General features: G+C 42.6%; 1 protein-coding gene across 2 annotated transcripts; it reads left to right on the top strand.

Moving 5' to 3' along the window:
* The first annotated feature begins 620 nt into the window (after nucleotides 1-620).
* Nucleotides 621-21,887, top strand: fam168a (family with sequence similarity 168 member A). Of its 2 annotated transcripts, XM_060076071.1 has the most exons (8): nucleotides 625-796; nucleotides 9,451-9,555; nucleotides 11,039-11,130; nucleotides 12,275-12,355; nucleotides 14,379-14,524; nucleotides 14,882-15,062; nucleotides 15,284-15,410; nucleotides 17,161-21,887. In XM_060076071.1, the coding sequence occupies exons 2-7, from the start codon at nucleotides 9,494-9,496 to the stop codon at nucleotides 15,394-15,396; spliced, it is 675 nt and encodes a 224-aa protein (XP_059932054.1). In that variant the 5' UTR covers nucleotides 625-796; nucleotides 9,451-9,493; the 3' UTR covers nucleotides 15,397-15,410; nucleotides 17,161-21,887. The 2 variants fall into 2 exon arrangements, with proteins under 2 accessions (XP_059932055.1, XP_059932054.1); XM_060076072.1 differs by lacking the exon at nucleotides 9,451-9,555 and having other exon boundaries at nucleotides 621-796.

Raw genomic sequence — 21,887 nt, 5'->3', positions numbered from 1 at the left:
GTTGTTAACATTTCAATATATTTTTCCATTTATGTCCGTTTTCTGAATAAATATAGGGTAAGATATCGCCAACATCACATCCTAAATATATATTCTGACCACGGAGATTAAGCTGGGCAACAATATGATCATAAATAGCATTTCGATTTAGCTTCTGGATTCAACTTTATAAGAATGCCAAAACATGAGCAGCCATAGCATGATAAAGTATGTACATGGCATATACATAATACAGGCGTAAGTAAGCCTACATGCTATTAGTTAGAAGTATTATACAGATACAAATTGAATATGGTGAATACACTGTGGTCTGTGGTACAAATATGAATGCACAATAGGTGAGGTATGTACAGTAATTTATGGACAGGGTAGTAGTAATAGCATCAAACTATCAAATAATATTACTTTCACTTTTTAAAAAAACTTATTTTAATTATTCCAATATCGCCGTGGTGATTATATTGATTATATTGGACAGGTCTAACACAAAAACCATCAACTACTACTACGTGTTTAAACAGATAACCGGAGGCCGCATAGGGCAATGCAAATCATTTAAATGTGTTATTATTCAGTGGTCGGGTGGGCATGTCCTCTTTCTTAGCATCCTTCCATCTCTCCCTTCACTCTGGTGAATGGATCCCCATCCCCCACACAGGGACCGACTCTGACTCTGTGTTCCCAGCGCCGCTACACACAGAGAAACACCACACTGCAACGTTGCCAGACACAAGAGATCCTACAGAAGAGAATACGCTTACATTGAGAGTTTTCTTTGTTCGACCAAGTGAATTTGGTAAGGATCAACCTGCGTATAGAGCGCAGAGGAATGTTTATACATCTGCGTGTTTGTCGATGGTTTCCCCGTCTTTTTTCTTATCCTTTTAATTGTCCTCCGTGGTTAGCTACACTGCTTAGCTAGCTGTTCAGCTATCGGGGAGCCGCACTGCCGAATATAACGGATTTCTGTGGTTGCACATCAAGCCCACAGGTCGGTTTAGTTCGTGTTAGTTAGTATGGTAACATATCTATGTGAAGCATGCTTGTATACAATAGGTTGCATTTTAGGCGTTGGATGAATTGTCGTGCTACCTTGCTAAGTGGCTAGCGCTGTGTGAACAGCAGCAGCAGCGTGTGTTGAGGGATGCGGGGATGCTACAGCGGGCTAGGCTCTTGTCTTTCTTGCTAGCAGAAAACGTTCACGACACTATAATGTGACTATCTAAGATTTGCACATGGGCGGTTGACAACAATGACGCTAACGATGGCTTCGTTCAAAGTCCTTTGCTGAATTAACATTTCACGGTCGTTGTGTAGAAAACGGTGGACATACAAAATGGTGTCGGAGGCTTGTGTTTGAGTGTAACCATTTTAGTCCAACCATGGCTGTTTTGGCGTTGCTCACTAACGTTATCTTTGGACTGCAGAGCGGCGGCAGTGCATGCTATTCTCCGATGGTTCTCAAGATGTATCTATACAATCTACATGCATTCATCGGTATTTGAAAAGCTTGACCGTTCTAGTTAATGAACGGTATACTCGTATGTAATCGTAGGATACAACATACTTCCGTCACTTGATGAAGTTGTGAATATTGCAAATATAAGTGTTCAGCGCATCATGATATATATCTCGACTATTGTGGCATCGACATTGTTGGCACTAGTAGCCTGACTTTCTCTTTTTTTTTTTTACCTTCCTTTCGCATCACTGACATGGCTTTGCGAGATAAAAAATATATAACAAAAGGGCGTATTTTGTTTTTCTTACCCAACTAACGATAAACAAATCGAAGAGATTTAAGATGGTTATTTCGCCTTTTCAAGTGACTCTTAATCTAAACGTTAATTCTTTTTTGCAATAATCTTTGCAAATTGCAGAAAATCTTTGTTTAAACATAATGTCATTGTCATTGAACTAAATGAAAACAGGAATCCCAAATATCGATATCATATCTGTATCACATAAGAAACAAGGTTAACGGAGCTACATTTCAAGTTGAAGTGATTTGTTTAAATGTATGTTTTCATCAATTACACGACTTAATAGCCATGTGTGTATAGTATACAATGTATATGCATATGTGATGATGTTTATTTGTTGTGCTTTTCAAAAAGAACGGGCCATCTCACCAAAAGACTTGGATACTTATTGAGTGTTTTGGTTGTTTTGTATAATCACATGTTCATGAATTGGGGGTGGGGTGGTGGGGGGTGGACAATGCAGCCATAAAACTGTCAGGCTGGAGAAAGCTGAAGTCACTTAATGTTAGAAGGGCCAGCCATTTTGATCACAGACTGCTGTCTTTCCATCCCTTCATTCCCTGGTGGCATCAGACCACTTAATGAGTTTCTCATCGGCGATCAATTATCCAAACGCTCATAGATGGCGTCTTCCAGATACCCCCCACCCCCCAAGTCTAGCATGGTGAAATGTAGACTAGCAGGCTGACATAGTTAGGTGCTTGCACTGTGATGGCCCGCGATACCAAAAAACTAGGTTGGCAGAGTCAAAAAGATTCTGATAGTTGAGTTTAGCAGTTGCAACAGCTTAAGTAGGCTGTTATTCATTTGTGTTTGTTTAGTAATAACACTTCATTATTTCATTTGCTGTATCTATGAAATGCAGTATGTCTCTAAAACATGTTGGTTAAAAGCATAAATATGATGGATACTATGTTATAGGATGGATAATATTGCTTTTGTGTTATATATATATATATATATATATATATATATATATATGTGTGTATAATGCTATACATTATTAATTCAATCCAATTTAGTTAGACATAGGTTTTTGACTTCATGAATATTGATGATGTGCAATATTCTGGGGATGACCATTGGTGCACCCATGTAGCATAACTCATCCAAGTGCATCTAATTGGACTTGACAACCTTCTCAGCCCTTCTTTCTTCTCGCCCACTGCACAGAGAAAGAGACACTGGTTGTGCAGATCACAACGAGTACAACACATTTAGTTAATCACTGTGTGTGTTATATTTGGTTGCATTGGACTTATATTTGAGGTACTGCTAGTGCTGCTCATGTTGTACAGAGTGAGTCATCACCTCCAGCATGACGTAGAACAGACCCATGTTACGTACGCAAAACTGATAGTTGCTCTTTTGGCTTTTTCTTGTATATAAGGCTCTGCGGGTGAAACGGGAGCATCAGTTAGTGTGGATGGTATCTCCTAATCAGCACAACTTGTTATGTTCAGCTCGCTGGTGGAGAGGTGACATGAGCACAAGAGAACAAAAGGTAGAAGTTGAGTATCCCTGCAGCTACCCAGAGTTCTGTATCAATGGGCATGCGTTTACCATTCTTCCACATCAGACGGCTGTCTCTTAATCATCTCCATGGTCCAGCCAAAGCTATGACCATGGGTCTCATAAGGCACATGCAGTCGTTGCCTCATGTTTCTGCAGCTTTCTTTTAGCAAGGAAAAAATACTGGTCTCTCCTGTCAATATTACCTCAGGTTATTAATTGTGGGTTAAAGGCTCAACCACAGTCTGCAATCATTCAGCTGTCAGTCTGATTGTTTCCGTGCTCGAGCGCACCAGACACTGCAGAAGGTAGCTGTGTTGTCAATGACGTCATGGATAGAGATGTATACTTAAGTGAAGGGGGTCGCCGGCCCTCCGCTGCGCGTCGGGGCCGGACAACGCCCCTTAACAGTGGTATAATGAGCACATACCACAGCCTGTCGTGATCTATTGCTTTATACAACGGTTACTGTTATGGAGAAACCAAAGTCATAGACACACTACATTTAAAAAGAAACCAAGAAAGTCAAAGTAGCCGTTTTACTGTGAGCTCACAGACTACCAAAAAGTAGTCCCTCCTGGCTGCCGCTATGCATCGACGGTCGCTATGCAACACACTTTAGCGTCCCTCCGAGAGAAGGCTCCGATAGAGCGGTTCGCCGGCAATTTATCCTATGGAGCAGTTCACTCGCCGATTTTAGGCTTCAGTGAACTGTGCTATTTATTTTATCCAACTGTTAAAATTATGGCAAAATGACTCCACACACACACACTAGTAAAAACACGGTTGTATTCTTTGACACTTTCCACTTCAAGGCGCGGAGTGATACTTTCACAAAATGATTGGGCGTCATAGCAGTTATGTATACGCTCATTATACAACTGTTAGGAACCAATCAGATCGCTGGATTCAGGCCCCCCGTTGTATAATTACTTATATACAGTAATTTGGCATGGGTATATAATATCAACCGTCAGTCATCCGACGGTAAGTGATTCCATACAACCGTAATGGGATAAGCCGATATCTGAAAAAGTTGTTGTGTTAATTCCAAATTCATCATTGCATCAAGGAAGTGAGTTTGCTGGGTTAGTATTTGCTGTCTGTGATCCGCAGACGGATTACCCTTCGTGTAGACTACTACCAGAAGCAGTGGATAATGTAATTGAGGCAGTGGTATATCACAGGTAGCCCATTAGACACAGTGCTGAAAAAAGTGCCAGATTATCTGTTTGTAGGCAAACTACAGTGTTGTTTTGTTACTGGCACTTATTAGGGATAAGTTACTAATCGGAACATATTGGAAAGTATATTCCCCCTCTCATGTTCAGGAGCTAGGCTACTATAACTCTGGGCTTTTGTCAATTGAGGCGAGTAACCGAGAGCAAATGCTTACCCAGAGAGCTCCCCTTCTGGACCCACACTGATGTGCTTGGTGTTAAACAACTTGTCTGAATCTGGGTAAGACGAGGCAAATGCCGATTTATGGATATATCGACGTCATATCCCTTTCACCCCAAACAAGCTGCAAGAAAACTAGGCCTGCAGCGTACACAAAAACGGCAGCACCTGCCAGTTGCTGTTGTTCTGGACAAAAAGAGAGGTAGTTGTTGCATGCTTCGAGCTAAATGGGCTTATATTGTAGACTATCCAAAACGAGCGACCATTTTGGAAGCAATAAATGTTAACCCAAATTACATTTTTGGCCAATTTTATCTGGGAATACATAGCGGCAGCTCCCTATATTTGCACTCCTCTTCTCCTTGGCGGGAGCTGACATTTCTATCTAATCCATAATGTTTGATTTGTCCTGTTGGCCCTGCCAATCATTTGGACGATCTTACAATTTGGCATGTGTCGTCTAAAAGGACAATGGCCCTAATAATATTTGCGCTCAGGTTTGCGTGAGTCGCCTCTAGAATACCAATACATACTGCAACCCTTCCAGTGCTGCAGATGATAGAGCAGTGGCTCTGTAGCAGGTTCAAATTCCTTTGAAGAAACCCATTCCAGTCAGGTCTTTAACGCGACGCGAACCATTGACCACAGCAGATCGTAAATTGAATTACGCTGATGAGTACGTATTGCCCAGAATCCTCCAGGGACATTAGAAAGAAAGCAAACGATTTCTATTTACTGTCGCTCAGCATCAAATGGCTGCATAACCTCATAGGTGTGGTACCGTTGCAGTGACTTTGTGAAGGAGAGCAAGCCAGCCACCTCACGGCGGAGACGCGGTCCCTCAGTGCATCACACTGTCCTATATCCAAAATTAACCCGGCAGTGCTTTGGCAGGTCTGCTTAGCCTGGAGCCTGAAGACTGCCAGCCGAGCCCTCCTCACGCGTCTTCACATATGATCCATATACATGCATGAAGTGTTGCACAGGGATACGGCGTGTTACGTGGCTCGGTTTTAGACGTAGTGTTGATCTCCCCACATACGTTCCATGTGGAAATGTTGGGCGTTACAGTGACTCCCGCAACTCGACTCTTCGTAAGACACTTCCCTGGCGTCTCGGCGTTCGCTATTTACACGTCTCTTAAAAGTCATAAATTCAGCGCCGCTCTCTTGTGACAGATGAGTGTTTTCATAAGTCTTTGTCTCCATCACGCAGGATGTATTTTTATCCCGCAGTGTGCCCCACCATGCCATCAAATTCCCCCCCCCCCCCCCACCCCCACCGGGAGCATACAAAGAGAAAGAGGGAAATGTGTTCAGTGCATCCTAAGCCTGTGTGTGATAACGCCCACTGGTTTGATGCGCTGCCTAAAGACCAGCTGCCTGGGGAGGTATTATGCAGAGGAGAGGGCTGTGCTAGGGTGTTGGAGAGGGACGGTTCTATTGTACACGGCTTCCAGTCCGAAGAGAGGGACAGAGTGCTAGTTGTCTACTATTCTTACCTGAAATTGAGTCTGGGAAGATGGAATCGGAATTGATGCAAAGGCAAAATGAGAATCCGCGTTTAAACTTACGCATGTTGGGATTTGTTTCGTGTTTAGTTATGGGTTGGCTTAGCCATGCTTGATATGGTCTTCTATGGGGTTTTGAGATGAAGAATTTGCACATTACCGGTAAACGTATCTAGAAATTTAAGGTAATCAGATTAAGAATTGAGTGAATGTCAAAATAATTGGTAACCAATTTCCTTTATAATATGTATACGATTACTCTACGGGAATCTGCACTCTAGCCCTAATCAAGGCATTTATTAAATTCCTTTAAAGGCTGCTCTAATGCAGCCTTTTAAGTAAAGAGGAAAGTCCCTTAATTTGATGATGTAGTCTAATGTCACATTAATAATATCTTACCAATACATTACCTGCTCTGCTTGGTAGACAGACGCAAATAAATTTAACCTGGAGAAAAGCCACAAGGCTGCTTTTCGGTGACATTTTTGGTCGTTGATCATTTTTGTGTGCTGTTTGTGCCTCTTAAAGCATGCCTCAAGCACCTAAAAATTGATTGTAAACATGGTTTTATATCTCATTGTGCTTCAAGTTTGTGTTTGGTTTCCTCACACGCAGAGACCAATTTAGGGTGATTGTCCTCTGGGGAGAGGTCTTTACAATGAGGCCCAGTGGTCGTTTGAAAGGAGAGGCTTATGCTTAGAATGGCTCCTTTTTGGGAGGAAAATAGGGCTCAAACTACCTCATCAACATCTCTCTGGGAGAAACAAAACAAAGGGAATTGCATTTGTGCACATTTAAAACACACACACACACACACACACACACACACACACACACACACACACACACACACACACACCCCTCTTGTTCCTTGTCCTCTTCCTGATTCAGTGCTGGAGGCCCAGCTGAGCGGGGGTCGTGTGTTTAACCCTGGGGCCTGGCAGAGCCACCTGTCCATGCTGTAATGACTGGGTCCAATCACTGACTTCTGGGGAACGAAGGAGAGTGAAAGGACATGACCAGCTCTGGAACAGACAATCCCCTGAACGTCCAAACGTATATATTTTTATATTAGTTTTTATCTCTGGCTTTATCATTGGCTGTGTTTTTATATTTTATATCAGCAATATAATCTTTGGCCAAAAGTTTTAACTGTTTAGATTGAGATCTCATTTGTTGCCCGTTTTATAATGGAGTCTATTCATCATTCAGCCACTGGACAATGGCAAGCCACACAAAAGAAGCACTATTAAGATTCTTATTGAGATTAATGTGATTCTTAAGAGTTTTGCTGTGTTTTTTTATGTATATATATATATATATATATATATATATATATATATATATATATGTATATGTGTGTGTGTGTACTTCCGATAACTTGCAATATAATGCAACAAATATTCAGCATAATGGCCCTAGCAATGTTATTGTGTAACTCTTGTCTTTTTATTGTGTAAACATAAGCTGAGATAGGCCAATACAGCAATGAAGTAGTGAATTCAGATAAAGTTAGTTCCATATAAAGAAGGCATAAAAAATGCAGTTGTTTGTACCGAGCCTGCCGTCATTGTGCTCAGCCATTTTCTCTGGCGGCTTTTGGTCCTGTTTTACTAAATATCTCAAGTCACTCTTGGCGATCTCTTGATTTATAGACCGGCATTGGCGATCAGGCCTGAAGTCGCCTCAGATTGTCCTGTAAGGGGGCTCTCAAGACACGTGATTTTGACGCCACCGTAGAGTCGGCAGGGCAAGGAAGTTTTCTAACCAGTTTGATATTATCGGGCCCGACTCGGCATTGAGTGTGTGATTTGGCGAGTTTACAGAGCAAGGGTGGCGCTGATAATCGAACAGTGTAGTCTTTATGTGTGTACCCCTTTATGTTCCCAGTCAACTAGTGTGGACCAACGACAAGGCTAGAATGAACGTCAAGACCCTTTGTGTAGTGTGCACTGCCGATGTCCGCCCCTGCTTTTATAAGTCAGCTAGTCGGAATGAGCTGGGGTTTCCCGAACGTGTCATGTGTTTCTGGTTCAAACATCTGCTGCCGCCCTAGTGGTGTCCATAGACATCATGGTACCAATAATTATTATATGGTCAATCCATTTATAGACCGTTTTCGTGTGTACCCAGATTTTCTGGTGCTGCAGCATTGGTTTGAATCTATGAGAACCATGCCACACTAATTTTACTGTAGCAGACAGAAATAGGAATTGGTTTGGAAGTAGGCATTTAAAATAAAAGGGCCTAAAATGAATAAAAGTAGTCCTTTTTAAAATAACTACTTGTTCATTTATTGCACTATATTTACTCATTTATGATTTTATATTTATATTCTAAATATATATATTCATATCTTACCCGCCTCATTAATTTCATAGCCATATTTATTTGACTTCAATGGCATTCCATACTGTCTGGATTCGGGGTCTCCAAATACACCTCTAGCGGTTCTCCTTCTCAGACACATCTGTATACACACTGGCACTTAGCCTTTAGCTTCTCCCTGGGCTCTGTGTCTCTTCATCCATCAGCTTTGTCACTGTGCTTCTACATCTAGTTGGGAGCGGGGGGCTGTGTTTTGGGTCCTACTCACACTGATTTGTGCGTGAGCCATCATATCGCTGTGTCCATGGCTCATTGTGGGCCTCTATCTTTCCCTGTGGATGTTCCTTTTCTAATTTCTGTCACTCCGTTCGCTAGGTGTGTTGTGCTTTCCCATTGGCTGTTTGACGTCAATGTTTGCTTTGTTGTGTTTGCGCTTTATTTATTCACACACCACCGCCATCACACTCTCGCACACAGTCTATTCTGATCTTTCTTTAGCATGACGCAAGCACGCATATGCATCATTGGAACACACTATCTTAATTGTATTCTTGATCCTCAACAGTCACATTTAAATGTTGGTCACAAATTGTCAATCGCCTTTTTAAAGTTGTAATCAAGGCAGACAATGCACACACAGGCTCACATACACTGTGGGGGGTGTAATTTAGGGTCCTTTGTACACAATAAATAATTGCGAAAGCTCGCACCTGTTCTATGGCTCTGGGTTCTCCATTAATTGAGCAGAACACGCCTCTCAGCTCTCCCACTATGTCACTCGGACCTGCTGTGTGTGTCACCGCCTCTAACCATTTCCCCTGCAGTGCTGCTTGGCTTTGCTGTATTTATTATTATGATTTTCTTTGTTTGTTTAACTTTCATTTTCCCTTTTGCTGTGTTCGTTGTAATCATGACCTCTCGCTGTTTTAATTTCAGATTTGCATATCCACTTCCACCCCCTTATTTGCATACAGCAAGAATGGCGAGCGGGCATCCCACAGACAAATTCAGTTTCATGTATCAACCAGACACGCACAAGAGGTACGGGGCACTCATCCACACGCAAACACTCGCACACATGAGCATAAACAAACACACACACAATGAAAGGTAAGTTTTCAGATAGAAATGTGCATGGGGTAATTTGTATCCCATAATGATCCAGTGGGGGAGTATGGCCTCGTGGGAGGTAAATGGCTGTCGAGTCTAAGTTTGTGTACATTTGTTGTCACAGTTGTGATTTTATTTATCATTAAAACATTTCACATTTATAAACTTCGCTTGCTGTCCCATTCTAACCAAATGCACATACTAAAAAAGGTGTCTGTTTGCAGGTGAACTATTTAAATTCTGCAGTATTTTGACTTGCTCATCAAGTTTAATCCAGTATCAAATGTTTTTTTGATCTTGGCAAAAAGTTGTAGGGTGAATTTGGATTCTACCACATTCCCCCTACAACATTAAAGTAAAATGAAGCTCTCAACCTCATTAGCAGCCTTGTGCAAGTAAATGCATGCAGTGCAAGCCTTTTGCTTCCCTGTTCTACTCATGTCTTGAAGAGTTCAGGGTGGACTGATTAGTTAGGGTGGAAGAAAAACAACCAGCAACAGATTTGGTCATCACTAGATCAATTAATCTCCAGACGTGTGTAGCAACTCCTCATGACGTTGCAGAATTATGTTTATAGTCCTATAACATTTGGTTTTGTTATCATGAAGCAAGTTTATGTGCATGGGCTGGTATACCTTTTGGATCTAGAAAAGAGCAAGCACAGTGGTCAGGTCTCCTTGTTGTATTTAGTAGCAGTTGTCTGCATTAAAACAAATATTTGGAACAAAGGGATATCTGTAAAATGGCAATACACTGTTTGATAAAGTAGGGGCCTACCATAACAGTGAATAAATGACCATAACAAACTTAAACAAAGTGTTGTAACTCAGCAAGCGTAGTATACAAAACTAACGTGCCACAAAGTTTTCTGAGGCTGGCAAAGTGTTTTGCATCCTTAATTATCGGCAGTGGTCTTGCCAGCCCTGTTTTTATGATTTAAGGTGGTCAGGAATAGGTTGTTTTTTATTCTCGGAGACCTCAGAGCGACACTTGCTCATTGCAAAGTGATTGTGATTTACAAAGTGCACAGTCTTCTGTTTTATGTATTTTTTGCCCTGTTTTTCCTCCTCAGTATACATGCTAGTTTCTTTTTAGTTTGGCTGGTCAACTTGGTCAGGCATGCTTCAACAATGATGGGTAAAGAAGATAATTTGAGCAGGTTTCACTAGTATAACCTGGCGTTAGAAGTACCTCCAAATCACGAAGGAACTCTACGGACACCAGCATTTTAGTGGTCGCAATGCTGCATTACAGTGTGTCTCGGGGTTTTTACTCACATTCTTAGGAATACATGTGATGCATATGAACCTGTGCACCTCGATAATTATCCATAAAGATTCTATACCTGTATTCCTCCATCTTCATACATCCCCCTCTCCTTCTCTCTGCCCCGGCCCGTCTCTCTCTCTCTCAGTAAGAACAGGTTAGCTGCGGGTATGAATCCAGTCTACAGTCCTGTACAGCCCGGCGCTCCCTATGGAAACCCTAAGAACATGGCGTTCGCAGGTACTGACCACAACCATGCATGACTCCTGAACCTGCTGCTGTGATGGCATGTGAGCGGGATGTTATTTCCTGGTGCGAGGAATTGATCTAGTTTATATAGGAGATTAATTGGTGTCTGGTCTATGAAGCAGCTTTGATCAATCAGGGAGAAGGTGGGAAGGAAACTTGACAACAAAGCTGTGGCTTTGTTGTCACTTCCGTTTAATTTGAAGTGGAAATGAATTTGATTTATTTTTGTATTATCTTTAGTCAATTAAGAAATGGTGTCGCTGGTAGTAGCACCTAACGTGTGGTGAGAAATGTCTCCACAAAGCTCAAGACTTCATACAAGCATGTACAGTCACGATAAACTCATCAATCAATTAATTTAGCTAGTAACTAGAATCAAGTGCAATCCAAAAAAACCTGCCACAGTTGTAGTGGATAGTTTGCTGTTAGTACAGCTGAACACAGAGATAGACAAGGTACTAACCAGAGGATTTTCCCGCAAGACATGGCACAGTGGTGAATAATGACCACTCCGGTGCAGATTAACGTTTTGTTGGGAAGTTTAAAATAAGAGAGGGCGTTGGTCAGCCAGTTTGAAGGTTTCCAGTCCAGACGCCTTGAGACGTATAGAGGCAGACTCCAGAAGGAGGGAGGCCCGTGATTACAGGCCGGCAACCTGTCGGGACAGTCCACCAATTATAGCGGGGCTTCAGTCTTCAGTTTCTCCTCTCTCAAACACACACACTGCCTTTCTCTCCTGCAGGTCTGCCTCTCTTCAGTCCCCCCTCCCCCCTCCCCAAGTCTGGCACGATTCTGCTTTGTTTGCTTTGTTTGGGATTAATGGAGTGCAAGTATGTGCGCGCACTTGCCTGCATCTCGCGAGTGTGCCGATATTGTTCCTCGGTTGGTTCCCTCTTCTGCGACACATTGGCAGGTAGCCCTCGCGCCCTAGGTGCCAGGAGGATTTCAACAGACATAGTGTTTTATTAGTTCAAATGTGTGCCCTCTTTCATCGTGCTCAAAATCTGAACGGCATATGCATGCAAATATATGTGCAGGGCAGGCTGTGTCTCTCTTCTTTTGTGTGTGTTGGGTGCCTTTGTCCGTTTCTGTGGTGTTCACTCTTCCCCCACTCCTCTCTGTGTTTGTCATAAAGGTTATCCAGGAGGATATCCCGCCGCTGCCCCGACCTACACACCTAACCTCTATCAAACAGGCAGTCCTGGGTACCCACCAGGTAAAGCACTCGAACACGGCGCGCATCCCACATGGTTTGAATTGAATTGTGAACCCCAACAACCAACCATTTACTGATAAGTGTGTATTTACCGACAAGGTATAAATGTTTTGACGACAGATCGTTCCTCAATTTAAACGCAATTCAAATGTATTCCTAAAAAAAAACGGTTCACCTGCCTGTAAAGGGTTAAAGTGAGGTGCAGAATTAATGGTATTTTTAAAAGACTGGAATACATGGCATTTTAAGCTTCTTACAAGATTGCCTGGAAACAAATATGTCGGTTTTGTTGCTTTATTTATATTTTTTTATGTTGTATCAGTCATCAAGACATGTTTGGCCACAGGCTGTATGCATGGAATGGATCACATAGTTTGTAAACATGAATTACAAATGGGAGCCCTGCCTTCAGGCCATTGGTGACGTTCAAATGGGAACCTAGCTAACTAGCAGCTGCTGTTGGGGCTCTCTGTCTAGCCTCCGCAGGAGAATGGGATGCCAGTTGCCTGTTTTGGTTGATGGCTGTTTCTATGTATATCTGCTTGGCAGTTTAGGGTGCTTGCAGCTATTCAAGTTTTCTTTTTCAAATAACCCATTTGTATTCATGATTCTGGATCCACACAATTCGGCATGATTTTGTTGGGATATGCAATTGATAACTAGGATAGTAAATGAGATAACCAAATAAATCATTCAATAAACTCTACATAATGCTTTTCACTTCTACAGAATACAGACTTCACTTAGGGAAATCATTTCCTTTGTGGGCAGTCACTTCCCGCCATGGTGATGCGACAAAAATAATTCAATAATTCTTAAATTGGGCCGGTTAAAAAACCAAGGGTCTATTGGAACCAATCGATCAGCGCGTTCTTCCCGTTTCATCCACTCTGTGTTTCGATTGGCCTCTCTCTCTCTCTCGAACATTTGTATAAGTAAGTGCTACATGTATTATGAATTTAAATACATTTTGTGGCCAGTTCTGGACTCAATCCGCCATTCACGCGAGAGAGGTTATCCTGTGGCATTACTCCTTAAGAACACTCGCATAGAAAATAGCTTTTCAATCGTTGTGTTTGCCTTTGTGCAATTGTCCCAAAGCATTGTCCTCCTATTCCCGCTTGTATGTTGGAGCGCGGAATGTGTATGTGAGAGAATGCGTGCAGACCGTGACACACCAGCGGCTCCACCATCTCTTTGTTCCCTTGTCCTTGTGAGAGAGAGGGAGGGAGAGAGCTTTCATAAGCTCCCCAGCATTACTAGCTAGTAGCATGTTTGACCTTCAGGCTCCCCCAAGTGGCTGTTGGGTAGTACTACAACAGTGGAGTCACCTCTGTAGTCTAAAATGGATGCATCCCCACTAGCTGGTACAAACTGCTCTTGGGTTTTTCAAAATATATATTTTTTGTGTTAGCATAGAGTGGAACAGCCAGCAGGAACAATGCACATCCTCTGTGTCTCTTTTTCATATTTTAGGCATTTGTTTTCTTTGAAATGCAGACTACCCCAAACATTGTTAATTTCAGGCTAGGTTGTAGAGATGGCAGAATAAGGCATCTATGTTTTAAGGTTTTTTTAAGGCATCTGATTTTAAAGCTATCCTGACATCTAGTGGATCGATCTGACCACTCGTTACACCCCTAAAGATGCTGTTTACCCAAGCCTTTTGCAATGGATACAGGCGATTGATGTGTCAATACTACAAAACTATTATGAAACAAGGCTACTCAATGTTGGAAAGTCACTTGGCAATGATGTAACGTCCATGTAAGAAAATGTGTCACAAAGGCACAATGTCTGCAGTGATAATCAATTGTAACTAGATCACAAACTATAACTATAGCCATTCAGCAGTTGTTTGAGATTAATATCAGTCCTCGCATACCACACCCTCTCTGTGACATCCCCATCTCGCACGCAAAGACTTAGTTGTTCTTTGGTACCAACGTGAACGTCCCCTCGTCGCCTACCCCTCACCCGTTAGTGACTGTGTCTCCCCCGCTGTGCCCCCCCCCCCCCCCAGGATACACCGCGGCAGGCACCCCCTACAAAGTGCCTCCCAACCAGTCGAACGGGGCTCCCCCGCCCTACACCCCCTCCCCGTCCCCCTACCAGACGGCCATGTACCCCATCCGCAGTGCCTACCCCCAGCAGAACCTCTACACTCAGGTAGGAGAGGCCCCCTCGCCGGTCCACTCCAACGCCCCCGCTGCTTTCATTGTGGATGTTTTCAAACACAACATTTAGTGTGTGTGTGTGTGTGTGTGTGTGTGTGTGTGTGTGTGTGTGTGTGTGTGTGTGTGTGTGTGTGTGTGTGTGTGTGTGTGTGTGTGTGTGTGTGTGTGTGTGTGTGTGTGTGTGTGTGTGTGTGTGTGTTGCGTGTGTTGCACAGATAGTTCGATCAGCCCTTGCGTTCGATTTCACACTTAATGATCCTGTGATGGTGTGAGAGCCCCCTCTGCTACCCTACTCTCCCGTCGCCCAGTTCTAACCCTATCCCAATGTACATCCTCCTCGGCCCACCAGGGGGCGTACTACACCCAGCCGGTCTACGCTGCCCAGCCCCATGTGATCCACCACACCACGGTGGTGCAGCCCAACAGCATCCCCTCCGCTCTCTACCCCGCCCCTGTCCCTGCCCAGCGGCAACACAACGGCATGGCGGCCATGGGCATGGTCGCCGGGACAACCATGGCTATGAGCGCAGGTGAGGAGAATCAGGAGCCACTGTTTGGGTTCAGTTTGGGCTCCGTTCTCGGCGGTGGGGATGATCCGTTACAGCTGCAATCTTTTTGTATGGTTTGAGAAGCGCCGGATCCAAACTAAACGGAGTTCGGTCTGTGCGCAAGCGAATTACCGACGCCCAATAACATGTGATTAAGCCTTCTTCTCAGTGCTCTGACGGTGCCCCCTGAACCTCTTGTGCAGGCACCCTGCTGACCACACCACAGCACCCTCCCCTTGGAGCGCACCCGGTCTCCGTGCCAACCTACCGACCCCAGGGGACACCTGGCTACAGCTACGTGCCCCCCCACTGGTAGAGCCCGCCCATCATGTGAGTGACGGAACCACTTGGCAGATTAGAAATCAGTCCTGCATCTTCTTTTCGGACTTAAGTCGAATGCACGATTCTCTTGATCATTAATCATCATTAGTCATCATTAAAATCATGAACCATCGCTCCGAGTAGATTAAATAATAATAATTGAACTATATTCACGCACTTAAACCTAACAGTTGAATGCCATATTTATCTAATTATACTCAAATGATGGCTGCTAGACTAGGGCTTAACGATGTAATAGAACGTGGTATGCAAAGGCTGCGGTTTAAAGAAAAAAATGTGATTTGTTACCGTTACTGACTAGAAATCAGTACGATTCATTTATTTTTATTTTTAAATTCAATAGTTAAACAAAGAAGTTAATAATATAAATTAATCTCAACACACCGGCCTGGCCTAAAGGAAAGAGCAATTTTTATGTTGACTGCTTCCAATGTTGTGTTGGTCATACTAAAGAATGATTTATTTCTTTTTTTAGTGAATAATACACAACATAAGGAACTTAATAAATTATAAAAATCGCACATTAAATCTCAATCGCAATATTGGTCAAAATAATCGCAATTCGATTATTTCCCCAAATCGTTCAGCCCTAGCCTAGACCCTATAGATAAGATATAGATCTGACATCATATATCTTATAGTGTGAGTATATACATTACATGAGGCTTTTAAAGGCTGTTGGAGAAAAACATATAAATATATACATTCGATTATATTTTACATCTAATGAGAGATTTACAAATATAAATGCTTACATATCTAATACAAGCTGTGCATGCTCTTTATTAGTAATCCAAGTCCAAAATTAGAAGTCCAAGTCTAGCGTAGTAAGCTAAAAAGTAAAATGCTGAAACAATGGGGTTAGGTACAGGCTCTTAACACCTCTGGACCTGCACTTCCTTGGACCGCTGAGTACCTCTCTGCTTTAAACCGGATTATTGCCGACTCTGTCTGCTCTGTGGACATAAGCGTAAACAATTAATAATGAATCTCAACAGGCAGGCATCCCGCTCACGCCCATTCTCAACGGTGACCAATATCCTCTCCATCGGTACCTGCTAGGTCATTGATTTAGCAAATTTTGAATGGATTGAATGGAGTGGCATTTTTTCTATATGCTGAAATGCATCATTCACATGTATTTAACATTTCTAATCAGTCAAACCCTTCTACATTGTTTTTATTGATGGAAGTTATCGTGATCAGATGTCGGATATATCAGAACATCGTGCGTAGTCTGAGAGACTGGAGCTCTCGGTCTCCACAGAGACCGGACGCTGTTTGACTCTATAGCTGGTTTAAATGAATAAGCCTGTAATTTATTGTATTTTACTATATGGTAATACATTAGGCTAAAGGTAACCTATATTTGATTTCAAATTTAATGCAGATGAACCGGTATGCATATTGTGAAAAGCTTTTTTGTTTGTAGAGGCGTGGGCCATTTAACGGAGGTGCCCTGCATATAGACTGCTGGGGGCAACCCTGATTAGAGGCAGTCCTAATACTTCTCTTTTTCGGAACCGTCTAATATTTGCAGCTAGAAATTGTGTTTTCGAGCCAGCCCTACAGTCTGGATAGCTATTATTCTCAGTCTAAACAATCTGTCTATCAGCTGTGTAAAAAACCTTGTAAATTTCAATATTTAAAGATGTGCCGGTATTATGGTCCGGGGCTTGCTATTTGCTTTGTTGTTGCGTTAAATCCAAACCTCCCATTGTTCCCTCCTTTCTGTCAGATCTGGAGTCCACCATCGTATGCAACTGCTCACATCTGTCATGGGCTCTCAACAGGTACCATGGAAACTCGGCACCTGTCTGCAAGAACAAAACTAAAGTGCAACAGCCACTTTACACTTAATGTTATTATTATGCGACATTCTGTAATGTTTTTACAAAAGCTGCTTTTATTTTGTTATTTCCTCTGTCTATTTGCCAACCAGTCATTATTTTTTTATTTTAATTTTCTTTCCTAGTATTTCATTTTTTATTTTAATTTTTTTTTCTCACACTTGTCGCGATTGGAACCCCAGAAGGACTCTCGACCAATCATGGGTGTTCGTCGCCGCCGTTTGTCTTGTGCTACTGTGTGGCTCCGCCCCCTTTGCTCAGTTGACTGGACTTTCATTGGGCACATCATTCGTGGTCGTTATCCAATTACCAGTCACTACCACAAGCCGCAATTATGCTCTCCATCAACTTATGCTGCCAAATTTTCTAACTAGATATCAGCACAGGGTTTTAACAAAATTAGGATTTATTTTCAGTTTGTTTTTCTGCTGTTTATATTCCTCGTCCTTGACTATGCCCAATGGCCTTGGCTTAGTTGTATCCCCCTGCCCATCCCCCTCCCCCACCTTCTCCTCAACCCATTACAATGTTTGACTTGGTCTGTCAAGTCTCAGTCGTGCCCCACTCGTCTGCTACTAGGGCTGTCCCACAGCTTCTCTCTCTCTGTCTGTCTGTCTGTCCACCCTACGTTCATATCGACCGGTCCTCCTCCACACGCGTGTGTAAGACCGCTTGGCTACTGCTACCCATCCAACCGCCCGCCCACCCTGTATGTACCCATTTGTTCACTAGAGCTTGCTCTACAGTGCGTACTAAACACATCCACACTGCAGGCTAGGATGTGGTTCCGCTGCACCCTAACACCCTTGGGCAACACGCCGGAGCTAGTCTGGTCACGGCATCTCGTCACATGGCCAATGTGCGCCCGTTTTAATTCTAAAATGTGAAAACTGCAACAATCGTGTCGACAACGCATATTCACATGGACACATACACGTGTGCACGCATGCACACACACCAACACACACACAGACACACAACGCACAAACACCAACACACACTCGCACAGGGGCTCCTGAGGCGTTTTCCCAAACACACTAGCACTTGTTTTATAACACACACACACACACAGAACAACCACACCACACACACGGAGGTTTGGAATTGACTGCTACTGCGTGGTCAGCACCGTGAGAGGGAGGGGGTAAGGAGCCGCATTGGAGCTAGAGGTGTGGGGGCACCGTAGGGGAAGGGTCCCGGTGCTACGCATCGCTAGGGGAACAACCACGGACTGGATGCAGGGTTTGAGGACTGCCGCGGCGCACGCCGGCCTCTGGCCAAACCCCCTTGCGGGGTGGTGGGTGGCGTTTGTTTTGGGGGGGGGGGGGTTGGGTCTTGGACATAGTGTGGTTTTTTTCTCTCGAGATCATTAAAGAAAAGATCAAAAAAAAAAAAAAGACATCTTAAAAGGCTAGATAATGTTCAGGGGGTGCAGGTTGGTCTAACTGAAGCATTTACAGTGTGAGTATGTAGATGACGTGGTTTGATATTGCAATAATAAAGTAATAATAATTAGACGGAGCGCCTCCATCTGTTTCCGCACAGTCATTATTTTATGAGCGTTTTTGAATTGATTTATAAAATGGCTTGTTCTAGAAATTCTCAAAATGACAGATGGCCCGACTGTGTGTGCAGCCTATGTTCAATAAATATGGCATACTGCCCATGAGATGAGGACACATCAGGCATTTCAATATCAAATAATGTTGGGAGGAAAGATTGAACAAAACATTGCAACAAAAATAATCTGTCTTTAATTTTTAAAATGCTAATTACAGGTACCTCGGCTTTTAGTAGGGTGAAAGAGGCAATTTATATCATAATTAAATTGAGAAAAAAATATGCATAATGTTGAGTATTTGGTGAGGTATTCTTAGTCTTTGACACTTATAGGATTATACTCAGCAAAGCGTATTTCATGGCACTGCTGTTTGATGTAAACTCATCATAATGTATGAGGAGGAACTACAGGAAAATCACTATAGAGTAAGATCGACTGCCACTAGGTGTTTGGACTGCGATTGGTTAAAATGTACACGCCGCATAAAACTGAACACAGAACTATTGTTAAACTAAATCTTAAAACATTTAAAAGGATTGATAGACAAATACTATGAATTTTCCTCAGATAGCAGTGTCATGTTACTTTTTCATAAAGAATTATTTAATCAACCGCAACTTCTGTCAGTATTTTTAAGTCCTAAGTTTTGGTTTTTGCTGATTTCCTTTCCCTCAGTGGTCAATTGAGCATAATGGGTATGCATACTATTCAGGTGTAGTTCACTATAGCATTGGATCTCTTACGGAAAAAAAAATGCAGTATATTTATACAGCGAGTGGTACAGTAATGTGTTTCTAGCTAAGCATGGTTGCGTCACTGTGGCAGCTACTGTAACTGCTTATTTTATTTTTCTATTTTGGTTTTATTTACCTCTGTCACTGGCCGCTCCACACCTGTTGTGGGGGAGGGGGTTGAAGCTAGGTCTCTACATTTCAAAGGTGTCACTTACAGAAGTAAATCACTTCATGTGCTGGCATGGGTCTGCGTTTTTTTAAGAAGGAGCAGCGTATCTGCTTGGGCCAACAGCCCAAAGTGGGCTTCTCTGGTCGTCCCTGTCGTCGAGTCCCCGGGACTATTCTTTGATTACTTCAGCCTGACTACGCTGAGCCTGAAGCGGCGGAGGAGGCAGAGCGTGAATCACAGAAGATAAAATGGATAGAACCCGGCCTTACTTCTTACTTTAACACACGTGCGGCCGATCTGACGGTTTCACCAAGAATAGGAACAAGTGGCGTCTATCCATTTTTGATTTTATTCTGTCTTTAAGCAAATTAAACCTCAAACTTCTGCCCCCTTCCCTGTGCGTCCTTCACTCTGTGCCATACTTCAACCAAAATGTTGAATAGCAATCGATATTCCTCGTTCCGTCTGTCTTTCTGTGATGTGATGACTTGTCGCTGTCCTGGCTCCTTCTGTGTTTTTACTGGATTTGACCTTCTCGCCTGCCCCTTGTTGTACTGATTATCCCTTGTTGTTAATGGATACCTCAGATCCTATCCCATGTTGCATTCCATTCTACCTACATCATGATGGTTCACGGGACACATGGCATTGTCCTGTGCCACTCCCTTTTATTTTTCGTACCCTCTCATTTTCACCCTCAACGTTTGCCCCTATTTCTTAAAGGCCAGTCCTAACCGCCAACATTGGATATGTGAAAACAAGCCAATTGATAATTTTGATAGAAATAACGATGCAGTTTCAAGCTCTAGATGGCACCACTATATGTTTGTTAATCCTTTAAGCCTCTGTGTTTCGTGGTAAAATTGTCCTCAATAAATGTCTAATAAATGGTAGCTGCCAACATAGCCATTTTTGGGGAAACATGTTTTCTCTATTGTTTTAAAATGGGTATAGCCGTTTTAATACAGTTGCAATCGGATATCCAACAAGGAGAGGAATACATGTCAGTTCTTGGAGCTCCTACAGTTTTTCTTTTGGTTTGTAACTAGACAAGATAATCAACTAGAACGCCGACAGGACTTAAAAGGATTTCGTTCTAAGATGGGTGGTTTTGACCACCTATCTCAAATGTCACCTTTGCACTGTGGTCTCCTTCTCTTTTATGTCTTTCCATTTGTACTTATGGAGGGTGGACAATTCAACACTTTCATATGTTTCTGGTGTGGGAAAGCATGCAAAGTTGTCGTTATCATTAGCAAGTTATAATGATTTTTTCTTTTATCAACTCTCCATGCATCATTCCATCGTCTGTGACATTTCCAAACATTCGGAGGTTTTTAACCTTAATGGCATTCCCCCCTCTCCGTTGTGTGTATTGAAATGATTTGAGCCTTGTTTCTTCACTTGTGGCAGTGAGGTCACACCTCCATGGATTCACAACATTGAACCTCCCCCTCCCCCCCTCTATTCCTGTTCCTACCTGCTTCTGTTTTGCCTTGCTGTTTTTCAATCAGCTTATTTTTAATGAATAGGAATCTTAACACTACCATCAAAAGTGATTAGTAGGCTCCTTAATGTCGTTGGTATTCTGCTGCAGCTGTCTTTTGGTTTGGGATTTATTTTGTTTCAATATTTGTTTTCGAGTTCTCTGCTCTTTAGTCTAATTTGACACTAAATGTGATGCAAAAAGCGGAAATTCCTTGTCTTCCAAAACAAAAAAAGAGTACTTGTATCCACTCTGGATCGAGTATTAGGAACAAACCCTCCCACCTCACCCCCCCTGTCCCAATCCTCCCGTTTGGAAGTGTGTTTAGTTTGGTAGCCAGTTTGCACATGCTATGGTATTTCTGTTACCGTATGGTTGTGTTACAAACTGAAGGCCAGCGTCTCTTAAGCATTGAGAGAAGTGATTTGTATGTTAGCTATTTTGGTCCAGAGGGAAGGACCCCGCGTCAGGCTTGTGATATGAAGTGTAAATCTGTCTTAATTTTTTATTTTAATTTTATTTTTTATGTTTTTTCGTTGTTGAGGTTTTCTTTAAGATCAGTTAGTGATCTTAATACTATAACTAAGCCAAGTTTGTAATTGTATAATATTTACTGTAAAATGTAGAACATTGAATAACTATTAAAATTTTCCCATAAAAGGAAA

Source organism: Gadus macrocephalus, chromosome 16, assembly GCF_031168955.1.
Source record: "Gadus macrocephalus chromosome 16, ASM3116895v1".
Taxonomy (NCBI): Eukaryota; Metazoa; Chordata; class Actinopteri; order Gadiformes; family Gadidae; genus Gadus; species Gadus macrocephalus.
The sequence above is the reverse complement of the archived record's forward strand: the minus strand, read 5'-3'. Positions and strand labels throughout refer to the sequence as shown.

Bases quoted from the DNA above. Each gene is read 5' to 3' on its own strand.
- fam168a (XM_060076071.1), top strand. From the start codon at position 9,494: ATGGCGAGCGGGCATCCCACAGACAAATTCAGTTTCATGTATCAACCA. The intron at 12,356-14,378 runs GTAAAGCACTCG...CCCCCCCCCCAG, and splicing joins CAGTCCTGGGTACCCACCAG to GATACACCGCGGCAGGCACC. The intron at 15,063-15,283 runs GTGAGGAGAATC...CCTCTTGTGCAG, and splicing joins AACCATGGCTATGAGCGCAG to GCACCCTGCTGACCACACCA.